Below are 16,624 nucleotides of genomic sequence, written 5' to 3'. Positions count from 1 at the left end.
CTTTATTTCGAAGAATTCTATTTCAAGGTCTAAAAATAAAGGCTTATACTGTTTATTTGAATAGAAACTTTTTGTTTGCTCATGATGCTGATTACAGCGTAAGACAGACCATGGGTTGTTGTTGTTTGTGGTGCTAGGGATCAAATCCAGGACGTCCATGCCAGATAAGCACTCAACCACTGAGCAACAGTTCCAGCACAATAACAGTGCCTTTTGGGGGAGGGGGGGCAGATGACCTTGGATTGAACTCAGGAGTACTCAACCACTGAGCCACATCCCTAGCTTTTCTTTCTTTTTTTTTTTTTTTAATTTAGAGACAGGGTCTCACTGAGCTGCTGAGTGCTTCACTGTTGCCGAGGCTGGCTTTGAACTCATGATCCTCCCGTCTAAGCCTCTTGAGCTGCAAATAAATATTATCCGGCTTCCTTTAGCGCAATGCAGACTATCAAAAGAAGCAGACATTATTTGAATAAATGCCCATAACAAATTTAAATTCTATACTGGTGACTGTAAATTAAAGGCTTTGAATTAAACCATTTTCAGAATCAGAACTTGTAAATTAAAATAAAAAGTGCCTATCCAGCTCAGCCTTAGTTTAAGCTTTGTATTGGCAATGTGCAACTTTTCAATGTTGGGGCTTCTATACTGAAATTTCAAGGATCAAACACCAACCACCACTAAAGAAGTATCCAAAACATTTAGTAGTAGGTTGTTTTCTTCAGGAAGTGATCCCTGATCCACTATTCTGACTTTAAACATTGTTAGGCCACACTGAGTAACAGTATCTGATCTCCCTTCATGCCAACAATTGAAAAGCGTAATACAAACAAGCCTTATTTACTTATTTTAGTTGTAGATGGACACAATACCTTTATTTTGTTTATTTACTTTTTTATGTGGTGCTGAGGATCAAACCCAGTGCCTTACACATGCTAGGTGAATGCTCTACCACTAAACCACAATCCCAGCCCAAACAAACTATTTTTAAAAGTATCTTCTAAAGGGGCTGGGGTTGTGGCTCAGTGGCAGAGCGCTTGCCTAGCGTGTGTGAGCACTGGGTTGGATTCTCAGCACCGCATATAAATAAATGAACAAATATAGGTCTAAAAGCATCTTAAAAAATTTTTTTAAAAAGTATCTTCTGAATCTAGTTTGGACAAACAGTTCTATGCATTTGACCAAAATTCTTAAATGTCAGTGTATTTTACCATATTATCATTTACAAACATGAAAAATAGGGTGAGGTCAAAGACCCTAACCCAGACCTGGGCCATTTTTCCCCAACAGCCGTCAATGCTAGTTAAATGCTGATAAATTGGAGCTCTGGGGGTACCAAGACCCTCTGGCTGTCTTAGGGGGCATCCTTTTTCTTGGAGTTAAATAAATTCTCAACATTTCGGAATGCAGATTTGGGGCCCAGCAGGTGAAGGTCAACCGAAACTTTCTACGCACAAAAGGGAAAGAGACTCGGGAAAAAGCTTGAGGAGCTGGAATAAAACATCGCGTTGCTTTCCAAATATGAATCCTGCAGTTTCTTCCCCAGGCGCTGTAACTGACAGACAGGATTTCTGCCCTGTCTCATTGTTCTACTGAAAGCTGCCAATAAACTCCCAGAGAACAGAAGGAGGTTGAAGCGTTCAAGGAGCCTCGGGAAGGATTTGCCCAGCAGCAGCCTAAGACTGTACCCAGTGCCTGGTCTCTGGAGACTTGGGCCCCGCTCCACCCGCGCCCCCGGTGCGCGGGTGTCGGTCACTCACCGCTGGCATCCCGACGCCTGGGAGCCTACGCCGCACTCGACCCAAGACTCAGGGCGGTGCGCTCCGCCACGCTCCACACACTCAGTTCAGTGGCCCGAGATCACTGCCGGCTGGGAGCGCTGCGGTGAGGGTCTGAGGCGCAGGATGGCTCTTGGATTTGAATCTTCTCCAGGATCTCTAATTGAATGAACCTGCTCCTGAAATCTATTAGACCCCGGTGCTGGAGATTCAAGAAACGCGTGCGAGTAACTAGCGCTCGTAGCCAGGCCATCTGCGCGCACGCACACGCTCCTTAAGAGAAAATCAACGCGCAAAAGACGCGAACACCTTTGATAAACATTGTGTGCGCAAAAATCCAGGTGGGAGGCTTTCTCTTCTTGGTCCACGGACCGAGGGGCTGGTTTTGGTCCTTTTATGTGTATTGACCACAGCTGAACCGTTTCGCATAGGAACAGTTTGTACCCGATATTCGGAACACTTTCCTGGCATCACAAAAAGGTGCTTTCTGTTCCTTTGCATTTTAAAGTACCTTGGAGACGGGGTGGTAATTAAAAATAAAGCAAACACTCAGCTTGTTTTTTGTCCGCTTACTTAACCTGTGCGTGCTAATTGCTAAGTTGCCCTGGGTAGGTGGCCTGTGATCTGAACACCGCGGTAAAAATAAATGACTTGAGTTTCCTCTAAAACAAAACAAAACGCCAAACATTCCTTGTGTAAAACTCGACTTACATTTATCCCTAACCGCTGTACTTCATGTTGTGCTATTTACAGAAGAAATTTATCTACACGAAAACAAACACAAAACCAAAATCCTTGCTACTAAGCCAGGACTTGGCACGTCCAGTCTATTCAAAACGATGTTTCTGTCAACTATGGACCCGTCTGTTTCCTGGCAAACATGTTGTAACGACACTTTCGTTAATCTATTTGTTTTAATGTAAATTTACAAAATTTAAAGTTTCCTTCCTTTCATTTTGAATGAATGGACTCATAATTTTAAACTAGTAACAGGCACAGTTGTGAATTTTAAAAATCCTAAATTGCAGCGAGGTGGGGCACACTGGAGCCTGAGGCAAGGAGGATGAACAATTTAGCAAGACTCTTTAAAACAGAAAGAAGAAGAAGAAAGAAGGAGAAGGAGAAGGAGAAGAAGAAGAGGAAGAAGAAGAAGAAATAAAAGACAAGAAAAAGAAAGGGAAAACAAGGAAATGGGATGTAGCTCAGTGATAAAGCATTCCTGGTGTCAATCCCCAGTATAAAAAACAGAAACTAACAAAAACCCTAAATCCATGCTAATGTTAGGGCAGGAAAGAATTAAAGCATAGTAAAAACAACAATCAAATATAGTTTAAATGCATTTAATATGAAATTAACTTTTTTTACTTTTAAATAGAAAACTTCAAAATCAACCTTTTTCAGATTTTGAGGGAAAATACAGCCTTCAAAACTCTATAGTATCAATGTATTCAATCTTCATGAGATATTAAAAACAACATCATAAAAAATCATAATACTTATTTACTTATATTTTTACATTGGTTAGCTTCTTTTACTAATAATATTTACTCAGACGTATTTCAGGGTAACTTGGAATATATATTCTAATACTTCACAAACTAAATATGCTGAAGGTTCTGTGAATTTCCCCTTTTTGAACAACAGAATCCATTTACAAGTTAATTGATTTACTTTTAATGTTAAAAAATTACATATGCCGGCCACAGTGGTGCATGCCTTAATCCCAGAAGCTCAGGAGGGTGAGGCAGGAGGATCCAGAGTTCCAGGCTAACCTCAGCAATTTAGCAAGGTTTTAAGCAATGCAGTGAAACCCCGTCTCTAAATAAAATATTAAAAAAAGGATTGGGGATGTGCTTCAATGGTTAAGTGCCCCTGAGATCAATCTTCAATACAAAACACATATTTTTGAAGGGTCATGACTTTCTAGGGACATCTCAAAAACATGGAGGAAAGAAATATTCCAACAATGTTTGCACTACCACCAGAAATTAATGTCTATGTATTCTCAGAGATAATGGTAAATGACTATTTTTAGTCTTTTTTTTTTCTTTTGGTACAGGGGTTTGAACTATAGGTGCTTTATCACTGAGCTATATCTCCAGCTACCCCACTTCCTTTTAATTATTTTTCCCCAGTTTTCACATACAGTCTCACTAAGTTGCTTATGGCTTTGCTGAGTTGCTGAGGTCTGCTTGGAACTGGTGGTCCTCCTGCTGGGATTATAGGCTGTGCCACCCGCCCGGCTTCAAAATCGTTTTTAAGACACTTAAAATATAAATTATCTTAAACTATCACATTTAATGAAATATCTATTTAAAATTGGTCAATAATTTTAATTTAATTTTGAAAGAACACGCAATACAAAAAAGCAACCGAATGACAGGGACCTTCCGCAGTCAATGAGATGGTAGTTTGTGGGTGGAAGTGTGAACAGGAGCAGAAACATCTTTCCCATTCCCACCCAGACTTAGCGATGCCTCCGAATGAGGGATTTTATCCTGAAGCCTTGACAAGACCGTTCAGGAGAAGTTGGGGATGAAAAAAATCTCTTCCTTCTTCTAGGACGTTTCCTCTTCCCCTGGGACGAGGCCCTGACCTTAAAACTAGAAGGAAAGCAGGCGAGGATCTGCCCCCAATTGACTTTTCTCGGGTCCACTGAGGTTGGCGGGCTTTCTGAAGCGTGCCTTGCTCTTGGACTGACTTTTCTGAGCAGACATGTGGTGCCCTTGATTGCAGAGGTAAGCTAACAATGTGGGCGAATGATCCTTGGCTTCTTGGGGTCCTGGGTTTAAAACGCACCTCGTTTCCCAGTCTTTTGTCAACCGAAGGGATTAATCCTCAAAAGGCGCCGCACCCAGCGCCCTCCTGGCTAGGTCTCCCAGCAGCTGTGGTCATTGCGCCTGGAGCGCGCTCCAAAGTGCCAAGGTCCAGGGTCGGGATTTGGAGGGACGTGGGTCGGGAATATCCTCCTCTAACAGCTGTAGGCCTTGAGGGGTTGATCTGCGCTCCGGCTAGAGCTCAAACTAGAAGCGTGCCGACTGCAAACAAGACATCTAGGAATAAATTCCGGATGACCATCTTCTCTCGCCGCCTAGGATCCGTCCCTGGGATAGCGAAAGAGCGACTTTAGTGACTCCAATTGATTTCTTTTCTTTTCTTTTTTGGGGGGTGGGGGTGGGGGGATGCCTCTAAGGTGCCGGAATCGCCCGAAGTGAGGCGGGTGCACATCGGAAGAAGGCTTCGTCTCAGTCCTGAAGGGCTCACATTGTCCTAGCAAGGGTTCTCCAATGCCCAAAAGCCTTCCAAGACAGTACGAAGTAACTGAATTTGCCGCGGTATTTCCACGACAATATCAATAAAGATTTCTTTAAAGGGAATTTCCACAATACCAATAGACATTTCTTTTTAAGATTTGCGTTCATGTGGGTGACTTGAGCGGAAACCTCGCGGAACTCCACTCGGTTCTTTATTTAACGGATAAGGAAGCCGAGGTTCCAGGGTTCTTCGGACTTCTGAGCTCCTGCAGCAGAGCGCAACTTCGACCGCCCTCTCCATCTACCCGGTGTTCATCTCACCCCCACCGCCTCCAGATTCACTTTCCAGGACTTTCTCCAGGATTCAGGACTCTGCAGCCCCAAGAGCGTGGGTGCGCCAGCGAGCTTTCGGCGACATCCGCGCCCCCTCCGACGTCCGGTGCAGACAAGCAGCTGACTCGCCCAACAGCTGCAGCAAGAGCCGAGAGCGGAGGTTCAAAGCAAATCGGCCCCACACTAGGTGTGGGCACGCTTATTCAGACTTGGGCGTGTGGCTGGCGGTTAAGAGTGCCGCAAGGTTCCCACGCTCTCCTGGAATGGAGTGTGGGCTCTCGGGGGACTTTGCTAGCAAACCACTGCTTCAAAAGCCTCGATCTAAGCCTTCTCCAAAACCACGGAGACCGAGGTGCAATTAGGAATAAAAAATGGTTTGCAATTTAAATGAAATATTCTAACTGCATCTCATCTTGGCTTCAGTTTCTTCTTGATTCAAAAAAGGCTAGATTTAACCTCCTCCTCCTTTCCAGCTCTATCCGGGAGGGGGTGACCTGCTTCTCGTGAAGAGCGCTAGAGAGCGCAGCGAGGAGGAAAGGCGGAGCCGCAGGGGTGTATCTCTATAAACTTGCACACAGCCGCCAGACCCTTGCTGCTCTCTGGGTGGAGAGATTTCAGCACCGCAGTTGAGGACAGGGCTCCGCCCGATCCAAGTCCGCAGCTTGCAGCTTCTGAATTTCTAAACAACTCGCGCGCGCGCTCCCTCTCACACACACCTGATTTCTTATTAAAGGTGGGAGGATCACCTTGCACACCTCTCGTTTTTTCTATCTTTCAGGATCCTAGGAAGAGAAGGCGAGCTAGGCTGGGCAGATGCCGGCAGAGGTAGCGCAGGACACGGACCGTGCGTGCGCCTATGGGATGAAGCTCAACTGGGACATCAATGATCCGCAGATGCCTCAGGTGAATGAAACTGAGTGTGTGCGAGCACGCGTGGCGTTGTCCGTTCAAAGAAGGGGGGAACGGCATGTAAGTTCTTGCTGAGACTCTGAAGACACACTCATACACACACACACACACAATTTCTGAGAGCCCTCAAATGTAGAGAAAAGTTTTCTGGACTCTCCAAAAGACCAAGTTGGATTTAGAGATTTGTGTACTCCCAGCAGTTACCTTGTGCTTATCTGAAGGCGTGCTGGAAGCAGTAGGAAATATGGATCGGGCTCCACATTCTGAATAGTCCAGTGAGAGCAAGACACCTTGCCTTTAGCCATGGTAGAAATCAGTTCTTTCTCCCCTTTTCTGCTTATTGGAAAACCCAGAAGAAATGTAGGAGGGAAACACAGAAAATGTAAATACCACTGCTTCTCCTGGAACAAAGCTGTAAGAAAGGATTGTAAATGGGGGTGGCAACTTGAGCAGTTTGTTTAGATAGAACCCACTGCCTTATTTGGAGTTTCCACGGTCATGCTAATGAAGGCTTTTCTCCTAAACCTCACTTCTTTAATGACAAGGAGACCATCACACTTTTAGTAAATTTGTTTTGTTTTGTTTGAATGGAGCCAAGTGGTTTAGAGCTACATGCAGGAAATGAGCCAGGCAGTTATGGTTGGTTTACTGATTTGGGTCAAAACTGAGGGGTGACTTGAAAGTCCTGGGTGTAGGTGGACAGGCTGGAGAATGCGAGTTGCTTTCTGAGCAACTTTCCAGCAGAGTTGTGGTGCAGAAGTGAGAAACTTGGCATTTACTCAGTCTTTATCATGTGCCAGGTGAATAGCAATTCGTTAATCAGAAGTGTAGCTTCTTACAGTTTGCTCTTTTTTTTTTTAATGTATATATGTGTTGTAACATAATTCTGCAGTGGCTCATCCCTCCAGCATTTTCTAGACTTTCTAGTAAATATGAATCATTTTCCTTTGGAAGACTGGTTCTTAATCAGGGAGTATGTGTAACATCTCAAAAGGAACAGGCACACTGGCCCATAAAAAGAGAAAGGAAAGACAGCTTCTAGCCCTGCTCTGACTGAGGGGGAGAACTGAACTGGCTCTATGACCTTGATACAGTCCTTGAATGTACCTTAGTCTCAGGCTACAGACCTGTCATCAAGTGGTAGAACTAGATAAGAATCTCAAACTCTCATCCAGTCTCCTCTCTCTCTCTCTCTCTCTCTCTCTCTCTCACACACACACACACACACACACACACATGTGCCAATGTATCACAGCAAAGGAAATCCAGTCTTGGACATCCTCTGCTGTTGTATGATTTAGAAACAGTTTCTGACTGCACCTCTAGCACCCCTTCCTCAGGAGCTGTGTGAGACAGGAAGGCCTGGTCTGCACCCGGAAAGGGAGTACTTGAGCCATTCTTTTTTCTGGACAATTGTTGATTTGATACTAAGATCCTTAATTTTAAATGTTTACATTTAAAACCAACAGATGTGCTGTTAATATAAACTTAGATTTGATAATACATCATCATATATTCCATTTGTTAATTAGCTTAAATCAGTGTGTTAATTTATATCAATTCTAATGTTTTAAAGAAAAATAAATTATGCCTATTACTAACAGTAATGACTTCAACAGTATCCTTGTGGTTTTGGAAATAAAATCACCACTTTATGTTTTTACTATTAGACTGGGAAATACTAATGATGTACACAATTCTGAATTGTCCAACGGAGAATACTTTGACTTTGCAAATGTTTAATCTAATTTTCCCAGGTAGTGGGAGGGCAAAGAGCTACAAATGGCTCACTACTATGTTCATACTCTCCTGATCTTTTATTATACCAGTAAGATCAATAGGGTCTGGCTGCTGCAGATCTTTTGTTTAATTCCCAACTATACTACTGCAGAAAACTATCTGTCTAGCCTCCGATTCCTTATCTGTTAAATGAGTGTAAGGATGCTCATCTTGCAAAGTTTTGTGAGGATTACAGATATTGCAGAATATGGATTTGAACCATGCATGATGTCTCTGTCCCAAATACTCAATTCTGAATTTTATTGCAAAAGCATCCATAGATAATACACAGAAGAATGTATGTGGCCATCCTCCAACCAATCTAATAGACACTGTAATTTAAGTCCTATGTAAGTTTCAGGCATCACAAAATATAATTCTTTTGATTTTCTCACAACCATTTAAAAATATAAAAAATCATTCTTAGCTTGAGGCCATATAAAAACAAGGAGCAAGCTGGATTTGGTCAATAGTACCAGTTTACTGGCCATTGCCCTAGAGAGTATCTGGTAAATGCTTGGTGATGGGTAATTTTATATTGAACTTAAATACAAAAAGACACATATCACAGTATAAATAATACACAAAATAGAAAAAAAGACTCTTAAATATGAGTATTAAAGCAATGCTCAGTATTTATTTTTATGGTATTTACATTTTCATTTGTACATCATAATTATGTATAATAGTGGGATTTGTTGTTACCTATTCATACATGCACACAGTATATTAATGCTTAGGATTTTAGATATTACTTATTATTTCAGGCATATGGCTCTTTGTTTGAAAAGAATGGCAATCTCGCCAAAGCCCAAAGCTTAAGATTTATCATTATGGCTTGGTCCTTCATCAGGATACCTTTTACAATTTGCCACAGTTAGGTGAGGAGTGGAGACGGGAAACTGTCCTTGTCTCGGGAACATTGTTCTGGGTGCCACTAGCAGGTTTGGGACAGAGAACCAAGAAGTTTTGAAGAAAAAATACTGACTTAAAGATATTTACAGGTTCAATTGCATTTCAGTTATAGAGCATTCCAATTACTTTTTTGCCCTGATATTTTGATACTGAACTTGAAAATGTTTTCAACACTTGAATACATCAAGAACTGGAATGACATAGTGATAATGAACTCAGACCTCAGGCTCTAGAGTTTGTCCAAGGCAGGTCTGGGGTGGTCAAGCCTATAGCCAGGTCTTTCTAGCGGTGTGAACTTGGACAAGTCAATGAACCTTTCTGCAAAATGGGCATAATTGCCTATATGTGGTGTGAGGATAATGCATGTACAACATTTAGAAGATAAGTACTATACAAATATTTATTATTAGCTGGTTGTCAAAAAAGCACACATAGGGTAAGTGGAATCTTGTAGCATAGTTTGGGAGCTTTACAACATTTCTGCATTTAACAAAAACCCATTTTTATTCTAATGTGCTTGGAGAAAATTAAAAGCGTGATGCATGTGATTTGAGCTCCATGAAAAAGAGTCACTCTTGTTTCCGCGCTTCCTCCCAGGAGCCGGCTCACTTTGACCACTTCCGTGAGTGGCCCGATGGCTATGTGCGCTACATCTATAGCAGGGAGGAGAAGAAGGCGCAGCGCCACCTGAGCGGCTGGGCCATGCGCAACACCAACAACCACAATGGCCACATCCTCAAGAAGTCGTGCCTGGGCGTGGTGGTGTGTGCGCGTGCCTGCGCCCTGCCCGACGGCTCCAGCCTGCAGCTGCGACCAGCCATCTGTGACAAAGCCAGGCTGAAACAGCAGAGTGAGGGCGCGGGTCAGGGAGTGGGTGACCTCAGAGTCCTGAGCTCTCGGTTCCCAACCAATTTCCCCTTTCTTTAGGGAGTCTGAGGTCGGGGTTGTTCCTAACATTTCTCCCTCTGGGGTTGGCAGAGAAAGCATGTCCCAACTGCCATTCTGCTTTGGAGTTGATTCCTTGTCGAGGGCACAGTGGATACCCTGTGACCAATTTCTGGAGGCTGGATGGCAACGCTATATTTTTTCAGGTAGGTGAGGCGAGAATACATTTGTGATGGATAGTTTCATCCTAGCATGGGCACCAAACTCTAGATTAAACTCTAGATTAAATTTCCAGGGGCTGAAAATAGGTGGTGGGGGCCCCCAGGACCCTACCAGTTACCCAGGAATTAACTTATGTACTGTCTGTGCTCTTTAAAGGACAGATGTAGTGAACCAAGTTATAGTTACAGTTTCAAGCTATCTTTTAAGGTATCTGTCATTGATGGGGTTTTATTTTCAAGATTTTTTTCTCTTTTTGAAAAAAAAATAACTTGGGATCTTTGGAAAAGGTATGATCAATTTTTGGCCAGCTTAAACCATAGCCAGCTTTCTCTAGAGGAACAGACAGATGATCCATTTCTTCATTATTGTAGGCCAAGGGAGTTCATGATCACGCAAGACCAGAGAGTAAATCAGAGACAGAAGCTAGAAGAAGTGCCCTCAAGAGACAGATGACCTCTTTTTACCAACCCCAGAAAAAGAGAATGCGTGAACCCGAGGTAATGGGGAGATGACCGGGCACTGTGCTCTCTGTTCATTTTCATAGTCGAATACACTGATAATTGAAATATGAATGTCTTCCTTTAAATTCAGTATCCCTAAAAAATGTCATTACATCGACACTTGGTTGGGATCTCTAATCCCTTGTAGCCCATGATCTCTATTGGCAGGGATACAGTTAAGATGTCTGCTGACTTCCTGATACAGGTGCCTGATTATCCAACAGACTTAGAGAAAGAAATACACCAGAACCATTATCCTCAGGGAATAGATTCAAGACCTCCCAGTGCATACCTGAAACTATAGATAATACCAAGCCCTATATAGGTTGTTTTATATATATTTATATATGTGTGTTTATACACACATATATAAACCTATGAAAAAGTTCAACTTACAAATTAGGCATAGTAAGAGATTAACAAAATGACTCATAAAATAGAACAATGATAACAATAGATTACAATTAAAGTTATTTAACATTTGTGAATTATTTATTTCTAGTATTTTCCACTTAATAATTTTGGACCTTGGTTGACCATGGGTAATTGAAACCTCAAAAAGCAAAACTATGGATAAGTGGGGACTACTGAATGTGCATACTAACAGTGAGTTAACAGGGCATCTTGAAAAGGTCCTTTACATTTGTGTTAGCCAGCTTTCCGTAACTGTAACAAAATGCCTGAGTCAATCAAATTTTTAAAAAGAAAAGTTTTATTTTGGCTTATAGTTTTGGTGATTTCAATCCACGGTTGATTAGACTGTTACTTTTGGGCCTGTGGTGAGTGCATGGTAGAGAAAGCCCTTGCCTTATGGCCAGAAGTAAAAGAGAAAAGCGAGGCTGAAACTGCAGAGAGAAGGGGACAGGGTCCCAATATCCCCTCTGAGAGCAGATCCCCAAGGTTTCTACAGACCTTCCTCATTCCATATGTTGTGTTCATTCCTGAGCAATCTCAAGCTTAGCGAACTCTGGACCACAAGCCCAAATCATGTCACTTAGCAGTGTATTGTCACAATACAGGGCCCACCAACTGGAAACTTGTTTTTATTTGCATGGTCAACTATTGTTATGGGTGAAGATGTCTACGCCATTTGTATATCATATTTCTGCATTTGTATAATTTTTTTTTTAGGCAGGAGCAAATCAAGACAGCAGTGAATATTTCAACAGCACATCTTTCCTGGAAAATCCAGAACTGTTTGATATAATTACTGACACGAGCTGCCTTATTTCAGGGCAGCCTTGTACTTCCTTCCCAAACTCTGATGCTTACAAAGCTACCTGTGACCTAGCCATCTTTCAAGGAGACATGGTGCCTCCCTTTCAGAAATATCCAAACCCAAAAATCTATTGGCCTCGACCACCCTGCAGCTATGAATTGACAGGCCCTGGATACACAAATCCAAGTCCCTATCCCACCCTTTGTAAAGATTCTACCAGTGTTCCTAAAGACCCAGACTGGGTCCATCTGAATGCACTCCAATATAATGTCAATTCATACAGCAGCTACGAGAGGAATTTTGATTTCACCAGTAAACAATGCAGCTGGAAATCAGCACTTGGAAAACCCAGCCTTGGGGAGAGGACCGACCATGGACAGTTACAGGCCATGGCCACGCCCCCATGTCAAAATCCAGAGTTTCCATGTAGGTACCTTGCCACTCCTTCAGCCGGTGGCCCAGCCCTGCAGACAGTGATCACCACTACCACCAAAGTGTCCTACCAGGCCTACCCGTGCCCTGCTCTGAAACATGGTGACGGTGGACAGGAGGCTAACAGCCTTTCAACCTGTAGCTATGCTGCTGAAAATGCCCTGATGTCTGTCTGTCCAGAAGCCCTGGACCCCTCAGCTGCAGTCACCAGGGCACCCTCTCCAGCAGGGAAAATTCCTTTGAAAGTTCCAGGAGATTGCAGGGCCATCAAATCCACATTGGCTTTTCCACAAGAGGCAGCTCCCTCTAGGCCAGAGGGAGCCGATGCCTGGGATGTGTGTCTGTACGGGCTGGGCTCTGCCATCAGTTATGTGGACAGAGCAGGTCCACTCTTTAGCTATGACAGTGAGGACTTTTGAAAGAAATTCCAAGTTGCCCTGTGCATGATATTGGTGTGCGTACAGGAGGAAAATGCAAAATGGCAACTATCTTTTGTTGAGCTGGGAGATGGGTCTTGTGTTCCAAGAAATAGAGATAGTAGTAAAAATGCTGACTAGCTGAGGAAGTTATCTGTTGGAAATATTTGACAGTATTGGGAAATTTTGTGCAGCATTTTGAGACTGGCTATGGTACATACAATTAGGTTGAGAAAATACGATTCTCCCAAATGAACAAATAAGCCAACTGCAGAACAGGAAGATTAACAATATTGGCCTTAGCTCAGGAGCTGCAGTGGAAGGCCAAGCCTGTGGTTCCCTCCCTGAGCCTTTCCATTAGCCTTTTCCCTATTAGGGAATTTCACACATCCTCATTTGGCTCTTAGAAGCATCTAAACAGCTTCAGATAAAAAGCTTTACGATTTTATCCCCTGAGACATTTCATAAGATTTTTGCTTAGCATTCAGAACTTGTTAGAATAGCCCCAGGAAGTAATTTGATCATTTTATCTCCAAAGTATATATTTACAACTTAAAAAAAAATCTCAGGTAGTGGTAAAGTACAAATGTTTTAAAAAAGAATTTTAGTTTTTATTAATTAGATGAATACTTTTGCTTAATGTGATGATTTCTGTAACACAGGTACCCCAACGAGGATGATATGTATGTAGAGGATTATTATTATTATACTAAATATGTTTTTCTGATTAGGTTTAAAATCAGAATGAAGAGTTTCATTCAAATATAGCTTTATAATTCCTTTGTTTTCCTTCATAAATGTAATCGATTGTGCTCAAGTAAATGTAATTAAGACATTTAAAGTAATGTAACTGATGTTTTTAATTACTTCAGAATGGAAATAGGAAGAAATAGTGTTTATATTATGACCCGGAGAGCTTACTATGAAATATTAAAACTTATGAAATAATTTGAAAGTTTTGTAGTTTATTTTAGAACTATCAACTATTGTCATAATATAAAGCCTCTTAAAGACATTTGGAATGGGAGCTGGGGTGCAGCTTTGTGGTAGCACACATGCTTAGCATGCTTAAGACCCTGGGTTCAATCCTCAGCACTGCAAAAAAAGAACATTTGGATGGTACACAACCACAGTTTTATACTTCTCCCAATACTTAGTGAAAACACTTTTTTCAAGCAAAGTTAACAAACTTCATAAGAAAAAAAAATTGAGAATGGGGTGGGGGTGAAAGTATCATTCTCAGATTTGCATAGAATACCCATTTTGAATAACCAATTGCAGTCAAATGCCATTTTAAATCACTTTGGGTTCTGAATAGGCCACCTGACTTAGAGAACTCTAATATCTTGAACCAGTAAATACATGAAGCATTTACCATGAAATTGAACACATATGAGTTCACGCCTATGATTCCTTAGCCAACTTTTTCTCAAAAGAAAGGGTGCCTAGTGAACCCATAGACTATTTTTTAATTGAAACTTCCACTGCCCAAACTCACAGCTTATACTAATATTTAACTTTAGACAGCACTTACCATGTGCAAACACTTTCCTAAGCCCTAAATATATGTTAGTTTATTTAATCCCATAGCTATTGCTCCCTGAGTAGCTCACACTAATCACACCTTTTTATTGCTGTGACCAAAATACCTGACGAGAACAACTTAGAGGAACAAGAGTTTATTTCAGCTTTCAGGTCCAGAGATTTAGTTCTTGGTTGGCCAAATCAATTGTTTTGAGCTCAATTGTTCTGAGGCAGAACATCGTGGTGGAAGGGTGTGGTGGAGGAGTGCAGCTCTGTTCTTGGACACCAAAAAGCAGTGAGAGAGAAGTGGGGAAGGGGCCACCAGGAAGATGCACCCTTCTAGGGCACACCCCTAGTGACCCACCTCCTCCAGCCATGCCCCACCTGCCTATGTTACCACCCAGTCAGTCCATTCGGACTAGGATGGGCTGATTAGGTTACAGCTCTCATGATCCAATCATCTCACCTCTGAGTTTCCTGCATTAACACAGGAGCTTTGGGGGAGGCACCTGATAGCCAAACCACAACACTAAGAGAGGGACAATGACGTACACAATACATGGGAGCCCTGGGATTTGAGTCCAGGTAATCTCCAGAGTCAGGTTCTGACCCCACACCATTATACGAGCTTTGATAATAATTTATCAGTGAAATTCCTCTTACACATATGAGTTGCACATGTATGAATAGCAAGTTTTATGAGTCCTAGATGTGTGTGGGCAGGTGGATAGGAAAGTCCTGAAATGGAAAAGAGCAGACCTGAGGTGGAGGCCCTGAGGCGAGCATTTCCCAAAGTGTGGCACAAGGGTTCTCGGGCTACCGTGTGAGTCTAGGCTGCCCACCAGTGTTTTATTTAATAGTTATGGGTTTATTTTAATGAGAAATAGGGAAACATAAATGATACATCAAATCTGATTTCAGGATATTTGTGCCCAAAGCAAAATAGTTTGGGTTCTGCTTGTTTGAAAGCAAGGCAATTTAAGAAATATATATATATATACATATATATGTATATATATGTATACATATATATATAAAATATTATATTAGACAATAGTACAAGTATTGCAAGAAGATACCAAAGTCTTGAAAAAAAAACTATATATATATATATATGACAATAGTACAGGTATTGCAAGGAGATGACCAAAGTCGTGAAAATGGTTAGAGAACTAATGAAGAATGAGACACCCTGTCCTATAGCAAGGGATCGGGGCTGGAGGGAAGCTGTTCAGCTGGAAAGGGTCAATGGCAATGACAATGAGATTGTATAAAGCAAGAGCCTAAGAGAGAACAAGGTTGGGTATGACGCGGCTTCTGGAACCTTAGCCATAGAATTGAGTGTTCCACTGGGCAATATGTATCAGCCTGGCTATGGGGGTTGATGCCAGGAGAGGTGGGCAGAGAGAGAGCATCTTCCCGGTGTTGGCCACACACCCCAGTTCCATCCTCAAAGCAGCAGGATGCAGGGCAGGGTGGCTAAGTAGCACAGAACAGTGTCTGCAAAGTGGGCCAACTGAGGAAAGCTGAGCCTCTGGCACACATTTTTAGCTCCAAAACACTCATCTATGGGGGAGTAAAGGAGGTCTGTAGAAAGTGAGTGGAAGTAGGAAACATACAAAGGCACATCATATTATTAATGATACTAAATATTAACTAGGAATACTGATTATTAACAATAGCTATTTGTTGATTTACTAATTAGCTTTCAAATATGGGGAGCATAAGTGAAGGACACCAGGCTGCTGATGTTCATTGTTCTATCAGTTCAAGAGCTGGGATGAACCAAGCCTGCAGTTAGACCTGTGAGTACATCAGCTGCTGAGAGCAGAGGAGGTCAGGGCCAAGGGAGGTGGGGCTGGGCTGAGAGCTGATGCCTCTGATCAAGGCAGATTCCCCAGTTAGGCTTCCCTGGTGCAGAGGGACTCCGACGAGAAACACAAGTCAGTCACTTACCAGCCTTTCTTCCCTCTTCATGGAACAGTGTGTGGTCTTGATATATTTTGCAGAAGACTTGATATGCTTCTCAGAAAAAACCTCAAAAGCAATGGAATAAACTTCTGATGAGTTTCCATGAATCATTTGAGAGAGACACTGATGACTTAGCCAGGCACGGTAGCACATGCCTGATAAATCCTGCCTCAGGAGGCTGAGGCAGGATGTTCAAGTTCAGGGACAGACTCAGCAACTCATCCAGACCCTGCCTCAAAATAAAAAATAAAAGGAACTGGGGATGTAGCTCAGTGGTAAAGTGCACCTGGGATCAATCCCCAGTACCAAATACAAAAAAAGAAAAATACTAATTACTTATCTCATAATTAAAGGATTGACTAATATTGACTAATAATCAGTGAGACAATGCACTAAGAAAACCACTGCAAATAGAATTCATGACTGACAAAATAATCGGAAAAATTATTTTCCAATTATTGATAACCTTCAATAATTGATAATTATTGAA

The 16,624-nt window shown here is 42.1% G+C and overlaps 2 protein-coding genes across 2 annotated transcripts in view; one reads left to right on the top strand and one right to left on the bottom strand.

Annotated features, from left to right (window-relative positions):
• The window catches only part of Sycp2l (synaptonemal complex protein 2 like), a 106,511-nt gene extending 90,332 nt beyond the window's left edge, over positions 1-16,179 (bottom strand). The window contains exon 1 of the mRNA XM_071613860.1: positions 16,120-16,179. Within this exon, the coding sequence (XP_071469961.1) occupies positions 16,120-16,140 (21 nt within the window). The 5' untranslated portion in view covers positions 16,141-16,179. The remainder of the gene's footprint in view (positions 1-16,119) is intronic.
• Gcm2 (glial cells missing transcription factor 2) lies at positions 6,176-12,642 on the top strand. The gene is made up of 5 exons (XM_027948069.2): positions 6,176-6,265; positions 9,563-9,815; positions 9,944-10,056; positions 10,444-10,569; positions 11,704-12,642. The coding sequence occupies exons 1-5, from the start codon at positions 6,176-6,178 to the stop codon at positions 12,640-12,642; spliced, it is 1,521 nt and encodes a 506-aa protein (XP_027803870.2).
• Positions 16,180-16,624: the final 445 nt, after the last annotated feature.

This window comes from Marmota flaviventris, chromosome 6, assembly GCF_047511675.1.
Source record: "Marmota flaviventris isolate mMarFla1 chromosome 6, mMarFla1.hap1, whole genome shotgun sequence".
NCBI lineage: Eukaryota > Metazoa > Chordata > Mammalia > Rodentia > Sciuridae > Marmota > Marmota flaviventris.
The sequence above is the reverse complement of the archived record's forward strand: the minus strand, read 5'-3'. Positions and strand labels throughout refer to the sequence as shown.